This window comes from Phaenicophaeus curvirostris, unplaced genomic scaffold (genome assembly GCF_032191515.1).
Source record: "Phaenicophaeus curvirostris isolate KB17595 unplaced genomic scaffold, BPBGC_Pcur_1.0 scaffold_453, whole genome shotgun sequence".
In the NCBI taxonomy this organism is placed as follows: Eukaryota; Metazoa; Chordata; class Aves; order Cuculiformes; family Cuculidae; genus Phaenicophaeus; species Phaenicophaeus curvirostris.
The window spans coordinates 1-25609 of record NW_027207034.1 but is presented as its reverse complement, the minus strand read 5'-3'; the positions used below and the strand labels follow the sequence as shown (position 1 = coordinate 25609).

Below are 25609 nucleotides of genomic sequence, written 5' to 3'. Positions count from 1 at the left end.
CGAACACGAGCCGCGTGTCTCGAGGCTTTATTGCCGCCCCGCCCCCTCCCCCGTCGTGACGTCATCAAGCTCCGCCCCTCCCCGGGGAGGCCCCGCCCCCTCATTTGCATACAGGGCGGGGAAAAGGGGGGGGGAACCTCAGAGTAAGGCGTGAGGGTTGCAAAGGGGGGTGGGGAGGAACCTCCAAGCGCCCCCCCTTGTTCCCGGGGGGGCCCCTAAAAGGGGACGGACGTGGGTGTAACCTCGAAATGAGCCCGGAGTGACCTAAGATTAACCCTAGAGGAACCTCGGAGGAACCAAGGAGGAACCTGGGAGTGAAGGGGGCGACGGTGGCTCCTCACGGAGTAACCTCAGAGGAACCCCGAGGGGGGGAGCGTGGAGGAAGCGAGGAGCGAGTAACGGGGGGGTAAAGCCCGGAGGGACCTCGGAGTAACCTCGGAGTAACCTCGGAGTAACCTCGGAGTAAGGAGGGAGCCCCCCTGGAGTAACAAGGGACCCCCCGGAGTCACCTCAGTGTGAGAAAAACCCCCTCTAGGGATCCTCCCCCCAAAGAAAAGTGCCGAGTCCTGGAGTAAGGAGTGAGTAACCTCAGAGTAAGGCGTGAGAAACCCTGGAGGAGCCTCAGAGGAGCCTCAGCACCAGCCCCCCCCCCCCCCCCCCCCCAGCCCTGGGACCCCCCCCCGAAGCCATGAGGAGCCTCAAAATAACCCTGGAGGAACCTCGGAGTAACCTTAGAGTAACCCTGGAGTAACCCCCCCTCCCCCATAGAGACTCTCATTTCTCCTCTTGTAAAAATAAAACGGGAATGGGGAGGGGGGGGGAACCCCAAAACCGAGCGAATCCCCCCCAAAAAATAAGGGAGGGGGAGCAAACTTGGGCTCCTCCACCAGTTTGGAGGCTGCTCTCCCAGTGTGGAGGCTCCTCCACCAGTCTGGGGGGCTCCTCTCCCAGTTTGGAGCCTCTTCTCCCCAGTTTGGAGGCTCCTCCACCAGTTCGAGGCTCTTCTTCCACCAGTTTGGAGGCTCCTCTCCCAGTTTGGAGGCTCCTCCACCAGTTTGAGGATCTCCTTTCCCAGTTTGGAGGCTCCTCTCCCAGTTTGGAGGCTCCTTTCCCAGTTTGGAGGCTCCTTTCCCAGTTTGGAAGCTCCTCCACCAGTTTGAGGGTCTCCTCTCCCAGTTTGGAAGCTCCTCCACCAGTTCGAGGCTCTTCTTCCACCAGTTTGGAGGCTCCTTTCCCAGTTTGGAAGCTCCTCCACCAGTTTGAGGGTCTCCTTTCCCAGTTTGGAGGCTCCTTTCCCAGTTTGGAGGCTCCTCCACCAGTTTGAGGGTCTCCTCTCCCAGTTTGGAGGCTCCTTTCCCAGTTTGGAAGCTCCTCCACCAGTTTGAGGGGCTCCTTTCCCAGTTTGGAGGCTCCTTCCCCAGTTCGGAGCCTCCTCTCCCAGTTTGGAGCCTCCTCCACCAGTTTGGAGCCTCCTCCACCAGTTTGGAGCCTCCTCTCCCAGTTCGGAGCCTCCTCTCCCAGTCTGGAGCCTCCTCTCCCAGTTTGGGGGGGTCCCCAGGGGTAGCCGCTCTCGTCCTTGGGGGCTGCGAGGGGGGGACAAGAAAGGGTTAAACCCCCCCCCCCCCAAATTTTTTGGGGTCCCCAATATTGGGGGGGGGGGGCTGAGCCCCAAATTTGAAGGGAGGGGCTCAGATTTGGGGTCCCCCTCCCTCTTTTTAGGGCCCCCCCTTTATTTTTGGGTCCCCCCCCCCCTTTTTAAGGTGAATTCTCCCCATTTTGGGGTGCCCCCCCTTTTTTTGGGGTGCTGCCCCCCCTTATTTTTTTGGGGGGGTCCCATAGGAAGGATTAGGGGGGGATTTTGGGGGGCCCCCCCCATGATTTTTCAGGGTTTTCCTACCTCCCGGGCTCAGAATTCCGTGTCGAGCACCCGGAAAGACGAGGAACCTGCTGGAAAAAGGGGGTCAAGGGCGGGGGACCCCGAAACTGGGGGGGACCCCAAATTATGGGGGGGGGACCCTAAACTATTGGGGGACCCCAAAATATGAGGGGGGGAGCAAGATTAAGGGTGGGGGAGGGGGCTGGGGGGGGTTCCCTGGGATTTTGGGGGTGTAGGATTTCAATTTGGGGGGGTCTCCAGTTTGGGGGGGGTGGTTTATGGGTTTGGGGGGGTCCCTTGGTTTTTGAGGGGGGTCCCCAGTTTTTGAGGGGTGCAGATTTCAATTTGGGGGGGGTCCCTGAGTTTGAAGAGGGATCCTCTGGGTTTGAGGGGGGTCCCCAATTTTGGGGGGGGGAAATCTATGGGTTTGGGGGGGTCCCAGGGTTTTTGAGGGGGGGTTCTCTGGGTTTGGGGGGGTCTCTGGGTTTTTGGGGGGGTCTCTAGGTTTTTGAGGGTGTCTCTGGGTTTTTGGGGGGGGTTTCTGGGTTTTTTAGGGGTGTCTCTGGGTTTTTGAGGGGTTCTCTGGATTTTTGGGGGGGTCTCTGGGTTTTGGGGGGTTCTCTGGGTTTTTGGGGGGGTTTCTGGGTTTTTTGGGGGGTCTCTGGGTTTTGGGGGGGGTGTCTGGGTTTTTGAGGGGCTCTCTGGGTTTTTGGGGGGGTTTCTGGGTTTTTGAGGGGGTTCTCTGGGTTTTTTGGGGGGGTTTCTTGGTTTTTGAGGGGGTTCTCTGGTTTTTTGGGGGGGTCTCTGGGTTTTGGGGGGGGTCTCTTGATTTTTGGGGGGCTCTCTGGGTTTTTTGGGGGACTCTCTGGTTTTTTGGGGGTGCAGATTTCAATCTTAGAGGTGTGTGTGTGTGGGGGGGTGTCTTAGGAGTTTGGGGGTGTCCGACCTTGGTGGTGGTGGGGGGGGCGACGTGGGGGGGGGCTGCGCAGCCCCGGCTCCTGCTGCAGCTGGATCTCCTTCAGCGCAAAGATGGAGGTGGCTGGAGGGGGGGAGGGGCTTATATAGCCACGCCCCCTTCCATAAGCCACGCCCCCTTTCCATAAGCCACGCCCCCTACCCTCAAGCCGCGCCCCTTTAACCCCTTCCCTCCCCTTTTAACCCCTTTTCTTGAGCCTCCAGCCCCCCCCCACCCCCTCAGGCCCCTCCCCTCCCCTCAAGCCCCGCCCCCACGCCCCCTTAAGCCCCTCCCCCTTTAGCCACGCCCCCCTTTTTAACCCTTTCCGCACTCACTGTCCGGGAGGGAGGCCACGCGGGGCCCCAGGGAGGCGAAGAAGGGATGAGCCATGGCCTGAGCGGCCGGGACCCTCCGGCGACCCTCGAACTGGGGGGGGCGGGGCTTAAGGGGGGTGGACACGCCCCCTTTGCCTTTAGCCACGCCCCCCTGGCCTTTAGCCACGCCCCCTCCGCGAGGCCGCGCCCCCCCCTCCCACCACAATCCCCCCTATGGGGGGATTGTGGTGGGGGGGGGGGCGTGGCCTCGCGTGATCACGTGATGTGGTCACGTGATGTGGTCACGTGATCACGTGGTGTGGTCACGTGGTGTGGTCACGTGATCACGTGGTGTGGTCACGTGATCATGTGGTGTGGTCACGTGATGTGGTCACGTGATCACGTGACCCTTTACCTGGAGGAGCTGCCCCAGCAGGTCGGCGCCATCGGGGTCCAGCCTGAGGGGGGGGGGGGGGAGGGGGAAAGGGGGTGAGGACCCCCCCCGCTATGGGGCAGGGACCCCTCTATGGGGCTGGGGGACCCCCCCAAACCCCCCTTCTATGGGGCTGAGCCACTCGCTATGGGGCAGGGACCCCTCTATGGGGCTGGGAGACCCCCCTAAGCCCTCGCTATGGGGCAGGGGGACCCCCCAAACCCCCTTCTATGGGGCTGAACCACTCGCTATGGGGCAGGGACCCATCTATGGGGCTGGAGGACCCCCCCAAACCCCTCGCTATGGGGCTGAACCACTCGCTATGGGGCAGGGAGACCCCCCTAACCCCTCGCTATGGGGCAGGGGGACCCCCCAAACCCCCTTCTATGGGGCTGAGCCACTCACTATGGGGCAGGGACCCCTCTATGGGGCAGGGACCCCTCTATGGGGCAGGGGGACCCCCCAAACCCCTCGCTATGGGGCTGAGACACACGCTATGGGGCAGAGAGACCCCCCTAACCCCTCGCTATGGGGCTGAACCCCTCGCTATGGGGCAGGGAGACCCCCCCTAAGCCCTCGCTATGGGGCAGGGAGACCCCCAAACCTCTCGCTATGGGGCAGGGAGACCCCTTAACCCCCCACTATGGGGCAGGGACCCCTCTATGGGGCAGGGAGACCCCCCTAAGCCCTCGCTATGGGGCAGGGAGACCCTTAAATCTCTTGCTATGGGGCTGAACCCCCCTCTATGGGGCAGGGAGACCCCCCTAACCCCCCGATATGGGGCTGAACCACTCGCTATGGGGCAGGGGCCCCTCTATGGGGCTGGGGGACCCCCCCAAACCTCTTGCTATGGGGCAGGGACCCCTCTATGGGGCAGGGGGACCCCCCCAAACCTCTCGCTATGGGGCAGGGACCCCTCTATGGGGCTGGGGGACCCCCCCAAACCTCTTGCTATGGGGCAGGGACCCCTCTATGGGGCAGGGAGACCCCCCCGCCCCCTCGCTCTGGGTCTCACCGTGGGGCGTGCTGCCGCAGCCCCTCGGCGGGGTACGGGGGGTACTTGTGGGCCCGGAACTCGGCGTTGGCCTCGATCCCCGGCCACGTCTGCTCCGTCGGCGTCCCTGGAGGCCCCAAATCCCAGAAATTCACCACAAATTCCATCAAATTCACCACAAATTCCATCAAATTCACCCAAAATTCACCCCAAATCCACCAAATTTGCCCCCAAATTCCTCAAATTTACCCCCAAATTCCCCTCAAATTCACCGAAAAGCCCTCAAATCCACCCCAAATCCTTCAAATTCCCCCCTCAATCCATCTAATTCCCCCCAAATCCCTGAAATTCGCCCCAAATTCCCCTCAAATTAAACCTAAATCACTCACATTGACCCCAAATCCCTCCAATTGACCCTAAATACCTCAAATTCACCCCAAAGCCCTCAAATTCCCCCCCAAATCCCTCAAATTAACCCGAAATTCCATCAAATTTACCCCAAAACCCCTCGAATTTACCCCCAAATCCCTCAAATTTACCCCCAAATCCCTCAAGTTCACCCCCAAATCCCTCAAATTTACCCCAAATTCCCTCAGATTCACCCTAAATTTCCCTCAAATTCACCCCAATCTCTAAAATTGCCCCAAATCTTTCAAATTCCCCCAAAATTCACGCAATTTCCTCCCAACCTCCCAAATTTCCCCCCGAGTCCTCAAATTTCCCCCAATTTTTTTCTGAATTCCCAAGTTTTTCCCCCAAATTTCCTCCCAACCTCCCAAATTTCCCCCAAATTCCCCAAATTACCCCCAAATTTTCCCTGAATACCCAAAATTTTCCCCAAATTTCCCCCAAATTTCCTCCCAACCTCCCAAATTTCTTCCAAATTCCCCCAATTTCCTCCCAACCTCCCAAATTTCCCCCAATTTTTCTTCTGAGTTCCCAAGATTTTCCCCAAATTTCCTCCCAACCTCCCAAATTTCCCCCAAATTCCCCAAATTTCCTCCCAACCTCCCAAATTTCCCCCAAATTCCCCAAATTTCCTCCCAACCTCCCAAATTTCCCCCAAACTTCCCCAAATTCCAGAAATTTCCCCTAAATTCCCCCTAAATTCCCCAAATTCCCCCTAAATTCCCCAAATTCCCCCCGAATTCCCCAAATTTCCCGCAGATTCTCCAAATTTGCCCCAAATTTCCCCCAAATTTCCTCCCAACCTCCCAAATTTCCCCCAAACTTTCCCCAAATTCCCAAAATTTCCTCCAAATTCCCCCTAAATTTGCCAAGACTCCCCCCAAAATCCCCCAAATTCCCCAAATTTCCCCCGATTTTTTTCTGAATTCCCAAGTTTTTCCCCCAAATTTCCTCCCAACCTCCCAAATTTCCCCCAAATTCCCCAAATTTCCCCTGAATACCCACAATTTTCCCCAAATTTCCCCCCGATTCCTCAAATTTCCCCCAATTTTTTTCTGAATTCCCAAGTTTTTCCCCAAATTTCCTCCCAACCTCCTAAATTTCCCCCAATTTTTCCCCGAATACCCAAAATTTTCCCCAAATTTCCCCCAAATTTCCTCCCAACCTCCCAAATTTCCCCCAAATTCCCCAAATTTCCTCCCAACCTCCCAAATTTCCCCCAAACTTTCCCCGAATTCCCAAAATTTCTTCCAAATTCCCCCTAAATTCCCCCAAATTTCCCCTAAATTCCCCAAATTCCCCCCGAATTCCCCAAATTTCCCGCAGATTCTCCAAATTTGCCCCAAATTTGCCCCAAATTTACCCCAAATTCCCCAAATTTCCCCCAAATTCCCCAAAATTCCCCAAATTTCCCCCGAATTCCCCGGCTCGCCCCGTACCGAGGAGGCGGAAGATGAAGTGCAGCTGCTCCTCCACCGTGGAGCCCGGGAAGAGCGGCCGCCCCGTCACCATCTCCGAGAAGATGCAGCCCACGCCCCTGCGCACCAGCCCTCGTGCGAGGCTCCCGGCCTCGTGCGAGGCCCCCAGAGACCCTCGTGCGACAGAGCCCTCAAACTACCCCCCTCTCACCCCCCACCCCCCCCCAGCAGCTCCCGGTCCTCGTGCGACGGCTCCGAGCTGCCACACAGCCCCCTCCCGGCCCTCGTGCGACACCCTCGTGCGAAGCCCTCGTGCGAAGAGGGGCAGAGGTTGAGGAAACGGGGGGGGTTGGGGGCACAGGGAGGGGATTTGGGGGTGGAAAGTGGATTTTGGGGGCGCAAAAGGGGGGTTTTAGGGGGCAGGGAGGAGGTTTTGGGGTTCAGGGGAGGATTTGGGGGCACAAGAAGTGGATTTTGGGGTGAAAAAAGGGGGATTTTGGGGTGCAAAAGGGGGATTTGGGGGAGTTAAAGGGGGATTTGGGGGTGCAAAAAGGTGGATTTTAGGGTGCAGGGAGGAGATTTTGGGGTTCAGGGGAGGATTTGGGGACAGAAAGTGGATTTTGGGGCTTAAAAAGGGGATTTTGGGGCACAAAAGGGGCATTTGGGGGTTCAGAGGAGGATTCTGGGGGTGTCAAATAGGATTTGGGGGCACAAAAGGGGGATCTTGGGGTGCAGGGAGGAGATTTTGGGGTTCAAGGGAGGATTTGGGGGCATAAAGTGGATTTTGGGGCGTAAAAGGTGGATTTTTGGGGCACAAAAGGGGGATTTTGGGGAGCTAAAAGGGACTTTGGGGGCAGAAAATGGATTTTGGGGCACAAAAGGGGGATTTGGGGGGCACAAAACGTGGATTTTGGGGTGCAAAAGGGGGATTTGGGGTAGAAAAGGGGGATTTGGAGGTGCAAAAGGGGGATTTGGGGGCACAAAAAGTGGATTTTGGGGCGCAAAAGGGGGATTTGAGGCGCAAAAGGTGGATTTGGGGGCACGAGAGGAGGATTTTGGGGCACGAGAGGGGGATTTGGGGGGCAGAAAGTGGATTTTGGGGCTACAAAGGGGGATTGGGGCCCCTGTAACCCCTCTTTACACCCACACGTTCCCCGTGCAAGCCCCCTGGGGTCCCTCCCAGCCCTCGTGCGAGGCCCTCGTGCGAGAGACCCCCCCAGAACCCCCCTTTTAGAGCCGTGTGAGAGCTCATCATCCTCGTGCGAGACCCCTGGGATGGCTCGGAGCCCCCTCCCACCCCCCTGAAGCCGTCGTGCGAGCCCCCTCGTGCGAGGCCGTCGTGCGAGGCCCCTCGTGCGAGGCCCCTCGTGCGCTCACCACATGTCGATCTGCGTGGAGTACTCGGTGGAGCCCAGGAGGATGTCGGGGGGCCGGTACCACAGCGTCACCACCTCGTTCGAATACGTCTTGGTCGGGATGGATTTCGCACGGGCCAGACCTGGGGGGGGGGGGGAACTGGGAGGTACTGGGAGGAACTGGGAGGGGGGATTTGGGGTCCCTAGGGGGAGAAATTGGGGGGTTTGGGGGGGAAATGGGGTCCCTGGGGGGGGGAAAATGGGGGTTTTGGGGAGAAATGGGGTCCCTGGGGGGGAAATTGGGGTGCCTGGGGGGGTAATTAGGGGGTTTGTGGGGCAATTAGGGTCCCCGGGGGTGGGTAATTGGGGGTTTTGGGGTGCAATTGGGGTCCCTGGAGGGGTAACTGGGGGGGTTTGGGGTGCAATTGGGGTCCCTAGAGGGGTAATTGGGGGTTTTGGGGTGCAAATGGGGTCCCTGGAGGGGTAATTAGGGGGTTTGGGGTCCCTGGGGGGGTAATTAGGGGGTTTGTGGGGCAATTAGGGTCCCTGGGGGGGGTAACTGGGGGTTTTGGGGTGCAATTGGGGTCCCTGGAGGGGTAATTAGGGGTTTTGGGAGGGGATTTGGGGTCCCTAGAGGGGTAATTGGGGGTTTTGGGGTGCAAATGGGGTCCCTGGAGGGGTAATTAGGGGGTTTGGGGTCCCTGGGGGGGTAATTAGGGGGTTTGTGGGGCAATTAGGGTCCCTGGGGGGGGTAACTGGGGGTTTTGGGGTGCAATTGGGGTCCCTGGAGGGGTAATTGGGGGGTTTGGGGGGGGATTTGGGGTCCCTAGGGGGAGAAATTGGGGGATTTGGGGAGAAATGGGGTCCCCGGGGGGGAAATTGGGGTGCCTGGGGGGGTAATTAGGGGGTTTGTGGGGCAATTAGGGTCCCTGGGGGTGGGTAATCGGGGGTTTTGGGGGGCAATTGGGGTCCCTGGAGAGGTAATTGGGGGGTTTGGGGGGGGATTTGGGGTCCCTAGGGGGAGAAATTGGGGGATTTGGGGGGGAAATGGGGTCCCTGGGGGCGTAATTGGGGTGCCTGGGGGGGTAATTAGGGGGTTTGTGGGGCAATTAGGGTTCCTGGGGGGGGTAATTGGGGGTTTTGGGGTGCAATTGGGGTCCCTGGAGGGGTAATTAGGGGGTTTGGGGGGGGATTTTGGGGTCCCGGGTGTGGATTTTGGGGTCCCCAGGGTGGATTTGGGGGTCAAATGCTTTAAATTTTGGGCCCTGGGGTGAATTTTGGGGTCCCTGGGTTGGATTTTGGGATCAAAGAAGAGGATTTTGGGGTCCCCAGGGTGGATTTCAGGGTCAAACGGTTGCATTTTGGGGTCCTAGAGTGGATTTTGGGGTCCCCAGGGTCGATTTTGGGGTCAAATGGTTGAATTTTGGGGTCCTAGGGTGGATTTTGGGGTCCCAGGCGTGGATTTTGGGGTCCTAGGGTGGATTTTGGGGTCCCAGGGTTAGATTTCGGGATCCTGAGGTGGATTTTGGGGCCCCAGGATTGGATTTTTGGTTCCCTGGTGTGGATTTTGGGGCCCCCGGGATGGATTTTGGGGTGGAAGAGGAGGATTTTGGGGCCCTGGGGATGGATTTGGGGGTCAAATCCTTTAATTTTGGAACCCTGGGGTGAATTTTGGGGTCCTAGAGTGGATTTTGGGGTCCCAGGCGTGGATTTTGGGGTCGAATGGTTGAATTTTGGGGCCACGGGGATGGATTTGGGGGTCAAATGCTTTAAATCTTGGACCCTGGGATGAATTTTGGGGTCCCTGGGTTGGATTTTGGGATCAAAGAAGTGGATTTTGGGGTCCCCAGGGTGGATTTCAGGGTCAAACGGTTGCATTTTGGGGTCCTAGAGTGGATTTTGGGGTCCCAGGTGTGGATTTTGGGGTCAAAGAGGTGGATTTTGGGGTCAAATGGTTGAATTTTGGGGCCCTGGGGATGGATTTTGGGGTCAAATGCTTTAAATTTGGGGCCCTGGGTTGGATTTTGGGGTCCCAGGTGTGGATTTTGGGGTCAAAGAGGTGGATTTTGGGGTCCCAGGGTGGATTTTGGGGTCCCAGGGTTAGATTTCGGGATCCTGAGGTGGATTTTGGGGCCCCAGGGTTGGATTTTTGGTTCCCTGGTGTGGATTTTGGGGCCCTGGGGATGGATTTTGGGGTGGAAGAGGAGGATTTTGGGGTCCCAGGGATGGATTTTGGGGCCCCTGGGTTGGATTTTGGGGTCCTGGGCGTGGATTTTGGGGTCCCGGGTTGGATTTTGGGGTCCCCACGGTGAATTTTGGGGTCAAATGGTTGAATTTTTGGGCCCTGGGGTGAATTTTGGGGTCCCCGGGGTGGATTTTGGGGTGAAATGGTTGGATTTTTGGGCCCTGGGTTGCATTTTGGGGTCCCCGGGATGGATTTCAGGGTCCCAGGTGTGGATTTTGGGGTCTCAGGGTGGATTTTGGGGTCCCAGGGTTAGATTTCGGGATCCTGAGGTGGATTTTGGGGCCCCAGGATTGGATTTTTGGTTCCCTGGTGTGGATTTTGGGGCCCCCGGGATGGATTTTGGGGTCAAAGAGGTGGATTTTGGGGTCCCAGGGATGGATTTTGGGGCCCCTGGGTTGGATTTTGGGGTCCCGGGTTGGATTTTGGGGTCCCCACGGTGAATTTTGGGGTCAAATGGTTGAATTTTTGGGCCCTGGGATGAATTTTGGGGTCCCCGGGGTGGAATTTGGGGCCCTGGGTTGGATTTTGGGGTCCCCAGGGTCGATTTTGGGGTCAAATGGTTGAATTTTGGGGTCCTAGGCTGGATTTTGGGGTCAAAGAGGTGGATTTTGGGGTCCCAGGGTTAGATTTCGGGATCCTGAGGTGGATTTTGGGGCCCCAGGATTGGATTTTTGGTTCCCTGGTGTGGATTTTGGGGCCCCCGGGATGGATTTTGGGGTGGAAGAGGAGGATTTTGGGGCCCTGGGGATGGATTTGGGGGTCAAATCCTTTAATTTTGGAACCCTGGGGTGAATTTCGGGGCCCTGGGTTGGATTTTGGGGTGCCGGGCATGGATTTTGGGGTCAAAGAGGTGGATTTGGGAGCCCTGGGGATGGATTTTGAGGTCAAATGCTTTAAATTTTGGACCCTGGGATGAATTTTGGGGTCCCTGGGTTGGATTTTGGGATCAAAGAAGTGGATTTTGGGGTCCCAGGGTGGATTTCAGGGTCAAACGGTCGCATTTTGGGGTCCTAGAGTGGATTTTGGGGTCCCAGGTGTGGATTTTGGGGTCAAAGAGGTGGATTTTGGGGTCAAATGGTTGAATTTTGGGGCCCCCGGGATGGATTTTGGGGTCAAATGCTTTAAATTTGGGGCCCTGGGTTGGATTTTGGGGTCCCAGGTGTGGCTTTTGGGGTCTCAGGGTGGATTTTGGGGTCCCAGGGTTAGATTTCGGGATCCTGAGGTGGATTTTGGGGCCCCAGGATTGGATTTTTGGCTCCCTGGAGCGGATTTTGGGGCCCCCGGGATGGATTTTGGGGTCAAAGAGGTGGATTTTGGGGTCCCAGGGATGGATTTTGGGGCCCCTGGGTTGGATTTTGGGGTCCTGGGCGTGGATTTTGGGGTCCCCACGGTGAATTTTGGGGTCAAATGGTTGAATTTTTGGGCCCTGGGGTGAATTTTGGGGTCCCCGGGGTGGATTTTGGGGTGAAATGGTTGGATTTTTGGGCCCTGGGTTGCATTTTGGGGTCCCCGGGATGGATTTCGGGGTCCCAGGTGTGGCTTTTGGGGTCAAAGAGGTGAATTTTGGGGGTCCCAGGGTTAGATTTCGGGATCCTGAGGTGGATTTTGGGGCCCCAGGATTGGATTTTTGGTTCCCTGGTGTGGATTTTGGGGTCCCCGGGATGGATTTTGGGGTCAAATGGTTGAATTTTGGGGTCCTAGGCTGGATTTTGGGGTCTCAGGGTGGATTTTGGGGTCCCAGAGTTAGATTTCGGGATCCTGAGGTGGATTTTGGGGCCCCAGGGTTGGATTTTTGGTTCCCTGGTGTGGATTTTGGGGCCCCCGGGATGGATTTTGGGGTGGAAGAGGAGGATTTTGGGGCCCCTGGGATGGATTTTGGGGTGGAAGAGGAGGATTTTGGGGCCCCCGGGATGGATTTCGGGGCCCCCGGGATGGATTTTGGGGTCGGCGAGGAGGATTTCGGGGTCCCCTGACCGAAGTCGGCGAGTTTGAGGTCCCCGCGGCGGCTGAGCAGCAGGTTCTGGGGTTTGAGGTCGCGGTGCAGGACTTTGTGCCGGTGGCAGAAGGCGAGACCGCGCAGCAGCTGGAACAGGAACAGCTGCCCCCCCCCCAAAAAAAACACACGACCCCGGGCCTCGCACGCTCATCGCACGCTCCTCGCACGCGCATCGCACCAGCACGGCCCCTCGCAACCCCCTGCGTGCCCCTGACCCCCTCGCACGGCCCCCTGACCCCCTTGCACGCCCCTCACGTGCCCCTGACCCCCTTGCACACCCCCCTGACCCCCTTGCACGCTCCTCTGACCCCCTTGCACACCCCCCTGACCCCCTTGCACACCCTCCTGACCCCCTTGCACGCTCCTCTGACCCCCTTGCACACCCCCTGACCCTCTCGCACGCTCCTCTGACCCCCTTGTACACCCCTATTATCCCCGTACACACCCTCCTGACCCCCTTGCACGCCCCTATTACCCCCTTGCACGCCCCCCTGAACCCCTCGCACGCCCCTATCAGCCCCTTGCACACACCCCTGACCCTCTTGCACGCTCCTCTGACCCCCTTGCACAACCCCCTGACCCCCTTGCACACCCCCTTGATCCCCGTACGCACCCCCCTGACCCCCTTACACACCCCTATTACCCCCTTGCACACCCTCCTGACCCCCTTGCACGCCCCTCACGTGCCCCTGACCCCCTTGCACACCCCCTTGATCCCCTTACACACCCTCCTGACCCCCTTGCACGCCCCTATTACCCCCTTGCACACCCTCCTGACCCCCTTGCACGCCCCTATTACCCCCTTGCACACCCCCTGACCCCCTTGCACGCCCCTATTACCCCCGTACGCACCCCCCTGACCCCCTTGCACACCCCTATTAGCCCCTTGCACACCCCCCTGACCCCCTTGCACGCCCCTATTAGCCCCTTGCACACCCTCCTGACCCCCTTGCACACCCCCTTGATCCCCTTACACACCCTCCTGACCCCCTTGCACGCCTCTATTATCCCCTTGCACGCCCCTATTATCCCCTTGCACACACCCCTGACCCCCTTGCACGCCGCTCACGTGCCCCTGACCCCCTTGAACGCCTCCCTGACCCCCTTTCACGCCCCTATTATCTCCTTGCACGCCCCCCTGACCCCTTCGTACACCCCTATTACCCCCTTGCACACCCTCCTGACCCCCTTGCACGCCTCTATTATCCCCTTGCACACCCCCTGACCCCCTTGCATGCCCCTCACGTGCCCCTGACCCCCTCGTACACCCCCCTGACCCCCTTGCACGCCCCTATTAGCCCCTTGCACACCCCCCTGACCCCCTCGCACACCCCTCGCACGCCCCTCGCACGCACCCGCACGTTGTGCATGCTGATGACGCTGCCGCAGTCGTCCAGGTATTGCTTGAGGTCCCGATCCTGGGGGGGGACCCCAAAAACAGGGGGATTTGGGGGTTCAGGGGAGGATTTGGGGGCAGAAAAGGGGATTTGGGGGTCCAGGGGAGGATTTTGGGGCACAAAAAGGGGGATTTGGGGGTTCAGGGGAGGATTTTGGGGACACAAAAAGGGGATTTTGGGGCAGAAAAGGGGGATTTGGGGGTTCAGGGGAGGATTTTGGGGCACAAAAAGGGGATTTTGGGGCAGAAAAGGGGGATTTGGGGGTTCAGGGGAGGATTTTGGGGCACAAAAAGGGGATTTTGGGGCAGAAAAGGGGGATTTGGGGGTTCAGGGGAGGATTTTGGGGCACAAAAAGGGGATTTTGGGGCAGAAAAGGGGGATTTGGGGGTTCAGGGGAGGATTTTGGGGCACAAAAAGGGGGATTTGGGGGTTCAGGGGAGGATTTTGGGGACACAAAAAGGGGATTTTGGGGCAGAAAAGGGGGATTTGGGGGTTCAGGGGAGGATTTTGGGGCACAAAAAGGGGATTTTGGGGCAGAAAAGGGGGATTTGGGGGTTCAGGGGAGGATTTTGGGGCACAAAAAGGGGATTTTGGGGCAGAAAAGGGGGATTTGGGGGTTCAGGGGAGGATTTTGGGGCACAAAAAGGGGATTTTGGGGCAGAAAAGGGGGATTTGGGGGTTCAGGGGAGGATTTTGGGGCACAAAAAGGGGATTTTGGGGCAGAAAAGGGGGATTTGGGGGTTCAGGGGAGGATTTTGGGGCACAAAAAGGGGGATTTGGGGGTTCAGGGGAGGATTTTGGGGACACAAAAAGGGGATTTTGGGGCAGAAAAGGGGGATTTGGGGGTTCAGGGGAGGATTTTGGGGCACAAAAAGGGGATTTTGGGGCAGAAAAGGGGGATTTGGGGGTTCAGGGGAGGATTTTGGGGCACAAAAAGGGGATTTTGGGGCAGAAAAGGGGGATTTGGGGGTTCAGGGGAGGATTTTGGGGCACAAAAAGGGGATTTTGGGGCAGAAAAGGGGGATTTGGGGGTTCAGGGGAGGATTTTGGGGCACAAAAAGGGGGATTTGGGGGTTCAGGGGAGGATTTTGGGGACACAAAAAGGGGATTTTGGGGCAGAAAAGGGGGATTTGGGGGTTCAGGGGAGGATTTTGGGGCACAAAAAGGGGATTTTGGGGCAGAAAAGGGGGATTTGGGGGTTCAGGGGAGGATTTTGGGGCACAAAAAGGGGATTTTGGGGCAGAAAAGGGGGATTTGGGGGTTCAGGGGAGGATTTTGGGGCACAAAAAGGGGATTTTGGGGCAGAAAAGGGGGATTTGGGGGTTCAGGGGAGGATTTTGGGGCACAAAAAGGGGATTTGGGGGCAGAAAAGGGGGATTTGGGGGTTCAGGGGAGGATTTTGGGGCAGAAAAAGGGGGATTTTGGGGCAGAAAAGGGGGATTTGGGGGTTCAGGGGAGGATTTTGGGGCACAAAAAGGCGATTTTGGGGCAAAAAAGGGGGATTTGGGGGTCCAGGGGAGGATTTGGGGGCAGAAAAGGGGATTTGGGGGTTCAGGGGAGGATTTTGGGGCACAAAAAGGGGATTTTGGGGCATAAAAGGGGGATTTGGGGGTTCAGGATTTTGGGGCAGAAAAGGGGGATTTGGGGGGTCCAGGGGAGGATTTTGGGGCACAAAAAGGGGGATTTGGGGGTCCAGGGGAGGATTTGGGGGCAGAAAAGGGGATTTGGGGGTTCAGGGGAGGATTTTGGGGCACAAAAAGGGGGATTTGGGGGTTCAGGGGAGGATTTTGGGGCAGAAAAGGGAGATTTGGGGGTTCAGGGGAGGATTTTGGGGCAGAAAAGGGGATTTGGGGGCAGAAAAGGGGGATTTGGGGGTTCAGAGGAGGATTTTGGGGCAGAAAAGGGGGATTTGGGGGTTCAGGGAAGGATTTTGGGGCACAAAAAGGGGGATTTGGGGGTTCAGGGGAGGATTCTGGGGCACAAAAAGGGGATTTGGGGGCAGAAAAGGGGGATTTGGGGGTTCAGGGGAGGATTTTGGGGCAGAAAAGGGGGATTTGGGGGTTCAGGGGAGGATTTGGGGGCACAAAAAGGGGGATTTGGGGGTTCAGGGGAGGATTTTGGGGCACAAAAAGGGGATTTGGGGGCAGAAAAGGGGGATTTGGGGGTTCAGGGGGGGATTTTGGGGCACAAAAAGGGGGATTTGGGGGTTCAGGGGAGGATTTGGGGGCACAAAAAGGGGATTTGGGGGCAGAAAAGGGGGATTTGGGGGTTCAGGGGAGGATTTGGGGCACAAAAAGGGGATTTGGGGGCAGAAAAGGGGGATTTGGGGGTTCAGGGGAGGATTTTGGGGCACAAAAAGGGGATTTGGGGGCAGAAAAGGGGGATTTGGGGGTTCAGGGGAGGATTTTGGGGCACAAAAAGGGGATTTGGGGGGCAGAAAAGGGGGATTTGGGGGTTCAGGGGAGGATTTTGGGGCACAAAAAGGGGATTTGGGGGCAGAAAAGGGGGATTTTGGGGTCCAGGGGAGGATTTTGGGGCACAAAAAGGGGATTTTGGGACAGAAAAGGGGGATTTTGGGGTTCAGGGGAGGATTTTGGGGCAGAAAAGGGGGATTTGGGGGTTCAGGGGAGGATTTTGGGGCAGAAAAGGGGGATTTGGGGGTTCAGGGGAGGATTTTGGGGCAGAAAAGGGGGATTTGGGGGTCCAGGGGAGGATTTTGGGGCACAAAAAGGGGGATTTGGGGTTCAGAGGAGGATTTTGGGGCACAAAAAGGGGGATTTGGGGTCCAGGGGAGGATTTTGGGGCACAAAAAGGGGGATTTGGGGGCAGAAAAGGGGGATTTGGGGGTTCAGGGGAGGATTTTGGGGCACAAAAAGGGGATCTGGGGGCAGAAAAGGGGGATTTGGGGGTTCAGGGAAGGATTTTGGGGCAGAAAAGGGGATTTGGGGGTCCAGGGGAGGATTTTGGGGCACAAAAAGGGGGATTTGGGGGTCCAGGGGAGGATTTTGGGGCAGAAAAGGGGGATTTGGGGGTTCAGGGGAGGATTTTGGGGCAGAAAAGGGGGATTTGGGGGTTCAGGGGAGGATTTTGGGGCACAAAAAGGGGATTTGGGGGCAGAAAAGGGGGATTTGGGGGTTCAGGGGAGGATTTTGGGGCACAAAAAGGCGATTTTGGGGCAAAAAAGGGGGATTTGGGGGTCCAGGGGAGGATTTTGGGGCACAAGAAGGGGATTTTGGGGCAGAAAAGGGGGATTTGGGGGTTCAGGGGAGGATTTTGGGGCACAAAAAGGGGATTTGGGGGCAGAAAAGGGGGATTTTGGGGTTCAGGGGAGGATTTTGGGGCACGAAAAGGGGGATTTGGGGGCAGAAAAGGGGGATTTGGGGGTTCAGGGGAGGATTTTGGGGCACAAAAAGGGGGATTTGGGGGCAGAAAAGGGGGATTTGGGGGTTCAGGGGGGGATTTTGGGGCACAAAAAGGGGATTTGGGGGCAGAAAAGGGGGATTTGGGGGTTCAGGGGAGGATTTTGGGGCACAAAAGGGGGATTTGGGGGCAGAAAAGGGGGATTTGGGGGTTCAGGGGAGGATTTTGGGGCATAAAAAGGGGATGTGGGGGCAGAAAAGGGGGATTTGGGGGTTCAGGGGAGGATTTTGGGGCACAAAAAGGGGATTTGGGGGGCAGAAAAGGGGGATTTGGGGGTTCAGGGGAGGATTTTGGGGCAGAAAAGGGGGATTTGGGGGTCCAGGGGAGGATTTTGGGGCACAAAAAGGGGATTTGGGGGTTCAGGGGAGGATTTTGGGGCAGAAAAAGGGGGATTTGGGGGTCCTGGGGAGGATTTTGGGGCACAAAAAGGGGGATTTGGGGGTTCAGGGGAGGATTTTGGGGCACAAAAAGGGGGATTTGGGGGTTCAGGGGAGGATTTTGGGGCATAAAAAGGGGATTTGGGGGCAGAAAAGGGGGATTTGGGGAGTTCAGGGGAGGATTTTGGGGCACAAAAAGGGGATTTGGGGGCAGAAAAGGGGGATTTGGGGAGTTCAGGGGAGGATTTTGGGGCACAAAAAGGGGATTTGGGGGCAGAAAAGGGGGATTTGGGGGTTCAGGGGAGGATTTTGGGGCACAAAAAGGGGATTTGGGGGCAGAAAAGGGGGATTTAGGGGTTCAGGGGAGGATTTTGGGGCAGAAAAGGGGGATTTGGGGGTCCAGGGGAGGATTTTGGGGCAGAAAAGGGGGATTTGGGGTTCAGAGGAGGATTTTGGGGCACAAAAAGGGGATTTTGGGGCAGAAAAGGGGGATTTGGGGGTTCAGGGGAGGATTTGGGGGCTCACCAGGTACTCGAAGACGAGCGTGAGGCACTGGGGGGTGTGCACGATGTCGTGCAGCGTCACCACGTTGGCGTGTTTGAGGTCCCGCAGCAGGGACACTGCTCGGGGACACGGGTCCTCGTGCGAGCCCTCGTGCGAGCCCTCGTGCGAGCCCGTCCCCCTCCGTGTCACCCCCCCCCGGCCCCGCACCCCCTCAGCGCCACCTCAGCCCCCCCCGCGCGTGTCCCCCGCGGTGTCCCCGCAGCCCTCGTGCAAACCCTCGTGCAAACCCTCGTGCAAACCCTCGTGCGAGGCCCCGCCCCAACCCCTCGACCCCGCTCTTGGCTCACACCAACCCGCTGGGTGTCCCCAAACCCCCACCCCGTGTCCCCCTCGCGGTGTCCCCAGAGCCGCGGGGCCCTGGTGCGAGCCCTCGTGCGAGCCCTCGTGCGAGCGCACCCTCGCGGATGGCCGTGCAGGGCGCCCCCTCCTCGTGCTCCAGCCGAATCTCCTTGAGGGCCACCAGGTTCTCGGTCAGTTTGCTGCGGCCCTTGTAGACGGTGGCGTAGGTGCCCTGGGGACATTGGGGACATTGGGGACACGAGGGGACGTTGGGGACACGAGGGGGACACGGAGATATTGGGGACATGAGGACATCGGGGACACAAGGGATGTGGGGGGATATGGAGATATTGGGGACACGAGGGATGTGGGGGGACACGAAGATATTGGGGACATGAGGGACACTGGGGACACGAGGGATATTGGGGACACGAGGGGGACATGAAGATATTGGGGACATGAGACACATTGGGGACACGAGGGATGTGGGGGGACACGGAGATATTGGGGACACAAGGGGACATTGGGGACATGAGGGACATTGGGGACACGAATATATTGGGGACACGGGGACATTGGGGACATGAGGGACATTGGGGACACAAGGGGGACACGGAGATATTGGGGACACGAGGACATTGGGGACACGAAGATATTGGGGACATGGGCACATTGGGGACACGAGGGACATTGGGGACACGAGGGGGACACAAGGATATTGGGGACATTGGGGACACGAGGGACGTTGGGGACATGAGGGACATTGGGGACACGAGGGGGACACGAGGATATTGGGGACATTGGGGACACGAGGGACGTTGGGGACACGAGGGACATTGGGGACACGGGGGACATTGGGGGGACACGAGGGACATCATTGGGGACACGAGGGGACGTTGGGGACACGAGGGACGTTGGGGACACGAGGGACGTTGGGGACACGAGGGATGTGGGGGACACGGAGATATTGGGGACACGAGGGGGACACGAGGGGGACATGGGGCCACGGGGCCACGGCCCCCCCTCACCTCTCCCAGTTTGTCCAGTTTGACGTAGGTCTCCAGTTTGCCGAAGCCGATCTCGGACTGGGGGGGGGGGTGACACCGTTACTGGGAGCACCGGGAGGGGCCGCACCCCCCCCCACCGGGCTGGACTGGTCCATACTGGTCTGAACTGGTCTGAACTGGTCCATACTGGTCCATACTGGTCCATACCGGTTTATACTGGTCCATACTGGTTTATACTGGTCTGTACTGGGATGTCCTACCATGACATGGTGGCTCAGAGACCACAAGAGGGGACCAGGAGACACTGGGGGGGGTTAGAAGTTGTTGCTACCCCATCCTACTGGTCCATACTGGTCCATACTGGTCCATACCGGTTTATACTGGTCCATACTGGTTTATACTGGTCTGAACTGGGATGTCCGACCATGACATGGTGGCTCAGAGACCACGAGAGGGGACCAGGAGGCACTGGGGGGGGTTAGAAGCTGTTTCTACCACATCCTACTGGGTTGTACTGGTCCATACTGGTCTATACTGGTCCATACTGGTCTATACTGGTTTATACTGGTTTATACTGGCCTGTACTGGTTTATACTGGTCCATACTGGGATGTCCGACCGTGACAAGGTGGCTCGGAGACCACGAGAGGGGACCAGGAGGCACTGGGGGGGGTTAGAAGCTGTTCCTACCCCATCCTACTGGGTTGTACTGGTTCATACTGGTCCATACTGGTTTATACTGGTCCATACTGGTCCATACTGGTCCATACTGGTCTATACTGGTCCATACTGGTTTATACTGGTCTGTACTGGGATGTCCTACCATGACATGGTGGCTCAGAGACCACGAGAGGGGACCAGGAGGCACTGGGGGGGGTTAGAAGCTGTTCCTACCGCATTCTACTGGGTTGTACTGGTTCATACTGGTTCATACTGGTCTATACTGGTCTATACTGGTTTGTACTGGTCTATACTGGTCCATACTGGTTTATACTGGTTTATACCGGGACGCACCAGGGAGACGCGGCGCAGGCGGCGGCTGAGGGGCGCGGGCAGCCCCCCCTCGGGCACCCGGGGATCCGCCGGCAGCGACAGCCGCTTGTTGATGTCCTGGGGGGGGGGGCAAGGGGGGCACCCCAGTTACCCCCCCCCACCCCTAATTGCCCCCCCCGAACCCCTAATTGCCCCCCCCCGAACCCCTAATTGCCCCCCCAGACCCCTAATTGCCCCCCCAGACCCTTAATTACCCCCCCAGGACCCCCAAATTGCCTCCCAGGACCCCTAATTACCCCCCAGCCCCCCTAATATCACCCCCAGGGACCCTAATTACCCCCCCAGGACCCCCAATTGCACCCCAGGACCCCTAATTACCCCCCCATGGACCCCTAATTACCCCCTCCGCACCCCAAATTGCCTCCCAGGACCCCTAATTGCCCCCCAGGACCCCCAATTCCCCCCTCCAACCCCCCTATTCCCCCCCCCCAGGACCCCCCCAAACACCCCTAAGCCCCCCCTGAATTGCCCCCAAACCCCCTCAATCCCTCCCCAGGACCCCCCCCAAATGCCCCCAGACCCCCCTAAAGCCCCTCAATCCCCCCCCAACCCCCCCTCAAACACCCCCAGACCCCCTCAATCCCGCCCAAATGCCCCCAGGCCCCCCCAAACCCCCTCAATTGCCCCCCAAACACCCCCAGGACCCCCCAAACCCCCTCAATTCCCCCCCCAGAACACCCCCAAATGCCCCCAGGACCTCCCCAAACTCCCTCAATCACCCCCCCAAACACCCCCAGACCCCCCCAAACCCCCTCAATCCCCCTCTAAATGCCCCCTAGGACCCCCCAAACCCCCTCAATCTTCCCCAATGCCCCCCCAAACCCCCTCAAATGCCCCCCAGCCCCCCCCAAACCCCATCAATCCCCCTCTAAATGCCCCCCAGACCCCCCCAAACCCCCTCAATCCCCCCTCAAATGCCTCCAGGCCCCCCCAAACCCCATCAATCCCCCTCTAAATGCCCCCTAGGACCCCCTGGACTCCCCCCAAACCCCCTCAATTTTCCCCAATACCCCCCCAAAACCCCTCAAATGCCCCCCAGCCCCCCCCAAAGCCCATCAATCCCCCCCCAAATGCCCCCAGGCCCCCCCAAACCCCATCAATCCCCCCCCAAACGCCCCCAGGACCCCCCAAACCCTCCTCAATCTCCACCTAGAACACCCCCAAATGCCCCCAGGACCCCCCAAACCCCATCAATCACCCCCCCAAACGCCCCCAGACCCCCCCAAACCCCCTCAATCTTCCCCAATGCCCCCCCAAAACCCCTCAAATGCCCCCTAGGACCCCCCCAAACCACCTCAATCCCCCCCAGACCCCCCCAAACCCCCTCAAATGCCCCCCCAAACCCCCTCAATCCCCACCAGACCCCCCCCAAACCCCCTCAATCCCCCCTCAAATGCCTCCAGGCCCCCCCAAACCCCCTCAATCCCCCTCTAAATGCCCCCTAGGACCCCCTGGACCCCCCAAAACCCCCTCAATTTTCCCCAATACCCCCCCAAAACCCCTCAAATGCCCCCCAGCCCCCCTCTAAATGCCCCCCAGCCCCCCCCAAACCCCCTCAAATGCCCCCCAGGCCCCCCTAAATCCCTCCCAGGCCCCCCCAATCTCCCCCCAGGCCCCCCTAAACCCCCTCAAATGCCCTCAGGACCCCCCCAAACCTCATTGGATCCGGGCCGGGTTTGGGGGTGCCGCAGGCGCAGGCGCACGGGGGACCCCACCCCCTCCGAGGACGCCCCCGAGGGGGGGTCGCTCTCCCCGTCAGACCCCATGCGCCCCTCGTCCGGCCCCGCCTCTGCGATTGGGGGGGGGGGGGGTGGGGGGTCAGAGCACCCCAAAAACACACAGACACCCCCAAATCCACCCCCGGGACATCAAACCCCTGGGACCCCCCCCCAAAATCCATCCAGGGTATCGTGGGACCCCAAAACCCTGGGACCACCCCCCCCACACACATCCATCCAGGATATTGAGGGACCCCACCCCAAGGACCCCCCCAAAACCCCCAGGGACCCCAAAACCCTCCCAGAACCCCAATTTCCCCCCAGGGACACCCCCAAACCCCTCAGAGACAACCTGGGATCCCCTAAACCCCCTCCCAGGGACCCCAAAACCCTCCAGGACACCCCGAGACCCCCTCAACCCCCCCCAGAGACCCCAAAAACCCACCAGAGACCCCCCCCCAATCCCCCCCGGACACCCTGGGACCCCCCCAAAACCCCCCAGGGACTCCAACCCCCCCCCAGTGGCCCCAAAACCCCCCAGGGACACCCCTAAAACCACCAGGGACAAGCTGGGACCCCCCAAAATCCCCCCCAGGGACCACAAACCCCACCCGGGACCCCAAAAACCTCACAGAGACCCCCCCAAAACCCTCCAAGACACCCTGTGACCCCCTCCAAACCCCCCCAGGGACCCCCCAAACCCCTCAGGGACCCCCCCAAACCCCTCAGAGACCCCCCAAACCCCTCCAGGGACCCCAAGGGAGTTTTGGGGGGCCCCTGGGGACACAGGAAAGGGGGGGGGGAGGGCGGGTGTGGGGACAGATGGGGACACGGTGGGGGGGGGCACAGGGACAGATGGGGACCCCGCGGGGGGGGGGAGGGACATGAGGGGGGGCTCTTAAAGGCCCAGGGCACCCCAAAACCCCCCCTTAAAGACCCAGGGACCCCCAAAACTCTCTTTTAAAGACCCAGGGACCCCCAACCCCCCCCCCTTAAAGACCCAGGGACCCCCAAAACTCTCTTCTAAAGACCCAGGGACCCCCCAACCCCCCCCTTAAAGACCCAGGGACCCCCAAAACTCTCTTTTAAAGACCCAGGGACCCCCCAAACCCCCCCTTAAAGACCCAGGGACCCCCAAAACTCTCTTTTAAAGACCCAGGGACCCCCAAAACCCCCCTTAAAGACCCAGGGACCCCCAAAACTCTCTTCTAAAGACCCAGGGACCCCCAAACCCCCCCTTAAAGACCCAGGGACCCCCAAAACTCTCTTTTAAAGACCCAGGGACCCCCAAACCCCCCCTTAAAGACCCAGGGACCCCCAAAACTCTCTTCTAAAGACCCAGGGACCCCCAAACCCCCCCTTAAAGACCCAGAGACCCCCCAAAACTCTCTTCTAAAGACCTAGGGACCCCCCAACCCCCCCCTTAAAGACCCAGGGACCCCCAAAACTCTCTTTTAAAGACCCAGGGACCCCCTAACCCCCCCCTTAAAGACCCAGGGACCCCCAAAACTCTCTTTTAAAGACCCAGGAACCCCCCAACCCCCCCCTTAAAGACCCAGGGACCCCCCCAAAACTCTCTTTTAAAGACCCAGGGACCCCCAAAACCCCCTTTAAAGACCCAGAGACCCCCCAAAACTCTCTTCTAAAGACCCAGGGACCCCCAAACCCCCCCCTTAAAGACCCAGGGACCCCCAAAACTCTCTTTTAAAGACCCAGGGACCCCCCAAACCCCCCCTTAAAGACCCAGAGACCCCCCAAAACTCTCTTCTAAAGACCCAGGGACCCCCCAACCCCCCCCTTAAAGACCCAGGGACCCCCAAAACTCTCTTTTAAAGACCCAGGGACCCCCAAAACCCCCTTTAAAGACCCAGAGACGCCCCGAAACGCTCCCTTAAAGGGCCAGGGACCCCAAAATCTTGCTCCCTCCCCCCAAAAAAAGGAGGCGGGGGGCCCCCCCCCTCACCGCTGTCGCTGCCGGGGCCGTCGGGGGGGTCCCCCAAACTCTTGTCGGGGCCGCGGCCCCCCCGCAGCGTCATCGACAGCTGCCGCTTGATCTTCTTCATGCGGTCCATTGCGGGGCCTGCGACACCCCAAAAGGTTTGGGGGGGGACCCCCAAACCCCTAGGAACTCCCCCCAAACCCCTGGGACCCCCTCCAAACCCCTGGGAGCCCCCCCAAACCCCCCTAGGACCTCCACAAACCCCTAGGACCTCCCCCCCCCCAAACCTCTAGGACTCCCCGAAACCCTTAGGACTCCCCCAAAACCGCGGGACCCCCCCCAAAAATCCATGGGGGACCCCCCAACCCTGAGCCCCCCCAAACCCTGAGCCCCCCAAACTCTCTGAACCCGCAATCCTGAGCCCCCCAAACCCCTCCTACCCCCTCAACCCTGACACCCCAAAACCCCTGGGCTCCCCAAAACCCCTTCTGCCCCCCAACCCCTGAGCCCCCCCAAACCCTGAGCCCCCAAATCCCTTCTGCCCCCCCCCAAACCCCTGAGCCCCCCTCAAACCCCTTCTGACCCCCCCCAAACCCTCTGTGCCCCCCAACCCCGGTGCCCCCCCCCCCCACCTTGAACATCCCCAAAACCCGGAGCCCCCCCAAACCCCCTTGTGTCCCCCAACCCTCTGTGTCTCCCCAAACTCCCTGAGCCCCAGCCCTGAGCCCCCCCAAACCCCTCCTGACCCCCCAAACCCCTTCTGCCCCCCCAAACCCCTTCTACCCCCCCTCAGACCCCCCCAAACCCCTTCTGCCCCCCCTGACCCCCTGAGCTCCCCCCCTCAGGGCCCCTCAAGCCCCCTCCAGCCCCCCCAAACCCCTTCTGCCCCCCCTCAGACCCTCCAATCCCCTCTGCCCCCCCAAACCCCTTTTGCCCCCCCCTCAGGACTTCTCAAGCCTCTCAGGGCCCCCCAAACCTCTTCTACCCCTCTCAGACCCCCCCAAACCCCTTCTGCCCCCCCCTCAGGACCCCTCAAGCCTCTCAGGGCCCCCCAAACCTCTTCTACCCCCTCTCAGCCCCCCCAAGCCCCTTCTGCCCCCCCTCAAACCCCTCCTGCCCCCCCTCAGCCCCCCCAAACCCCTTTTGCCCTCCCCTCAGGACCCCTCAAGCCCCCTCAGCCCCCCCAAACCCCTCAGCCCCCCATAAACCCCTCCTGCCCCCCCTCAGCCCCCCCCAAACCCCTTTCCCCCCCCCCCCTCAGGGCCCCTCAAGCCCCTCAGGCCCCCTCAGCCCCCCCCCCCCCCCCCTCAGGGCCCCTCAGGCCCCCTCCGCCCCCCCCTTACCGGTGTCAGCGCCGCGGGGCCATGCTGGGCTGGGCCGGGCTGGGCCGGGCCCGACCCCCGGGGGCTCCGGTCGGGCCGGGCCGGGCTTGTTGGGGGGGGGTGGGGGGCGGCGGCGGCGGCACCGGGAGCGCGGGGGGAGGGAACCGGGGAGGGGGGGGGGGGGGCGGGGAGGAGGGGGGGAGTTGAGGGGCGGGAGGGGCGGAGGGGGGGGCGGTGTCAAGATGGCGTCGCGCGCGGTGACGTCACGCGCCGCAGGGGGGGCGGAGGCAAGATGGCGTCGCGCGCGATGACGTCACGCGCCGCGGGGGGGGGGGCGGGCGGGGCCGAGGCGGGAAACCCCGCCCGGGGACGGGGACCACGTGACCGGCTCCCCCGGTGTGGGGGGGGGAAAAGCACGTGACCTCGCGCGGCGGGGAGCCACGTGATCGCTCCCCGCGGGGAACCACGTGACCGGGCGCCGAGGCGGGAAAACCCGCCCGCTGACAGAGACCACGTGACCGCGCGCCACACCACACCACC

General features: G+C 59.8%; 1 protein-coding gene across 9 annotated transcripts; it reads right to left on the bottom strand.

Annotated features, from left to right (window-relative positions):
- On the bottom strand, positions 1-25184 carry LOC138735108 (cyclin-dependent kinase 16-like). 9 transcript variants are annotated; one of them, XM_069882994.1, is made up of 19 exons: positions 25091-25184; positions 23772-23888; positions 21746-21879; positions 20052-20147; positions 19060-19116; positions 18149-18263; positions 17714-17808; positions 13350-13412; positions 11973-12096; positions 7776-7896; positions 6420-6517; positions 4594-4699; positions 3561-3603; positions 3167-3257; positions 2823-2892; positions 1898-1947; positions 1259-1583; positions 1015-1217; positions 680-971 (listed from the first exon to the last, which is right to left on the bottom strand). In XM_069882994.1, exons 2-19 carry the CDS (start codon positions 23878-23880, stop codon positions 775-777), a joined length of 2097 nt encoding a protein of 698 aa, XP_069739095.1. In that variant the 5' UTR covers positions 23881-23888; positions 25091-25184; the 3' UTR covers positions 680-774. The 9 variants fall into 9 exon arrangements, with proteins under 9 accessions (XP_069739091.1, XP_069739088.1, XP_069739092.1 ...); XM_069882990.1 differs by having other exon boundaries at positions 1-1217; positions 11973-12081; XM_069882987.1 differs by having other exon boundaries at positions 4-1217.
- Between the last annotated feature and the right edge of the window lie 425 nt (positions 25185-25609).

Excerpts from the sequence above, each read along its gene's own strand:
- LOC138735108 (XM_069882987.1), bottom strand. The coding sequence starts at position 23,880 with ATGGACCGCATGAAGAAGATCAAGCGGCAGCTGTCGATGACGCTGCGG. Across the intron at positions 13,413-17,713 it reads CGCTCGTCTTCGAGTACCTG|GATCGGGACCTCAAGCAATA; the intron begins GTGAGCCCCCAA and ends GTCCCCCCCCAG. Across the intron at positions 3,258-3,560 it reads TGCTGGGGCAGCTCCTCCAG|TTCGAGGGTCGCCGGAGGGT; the intron begins GTAAAGGGTCAC and ends CGCCCCCCCCAG.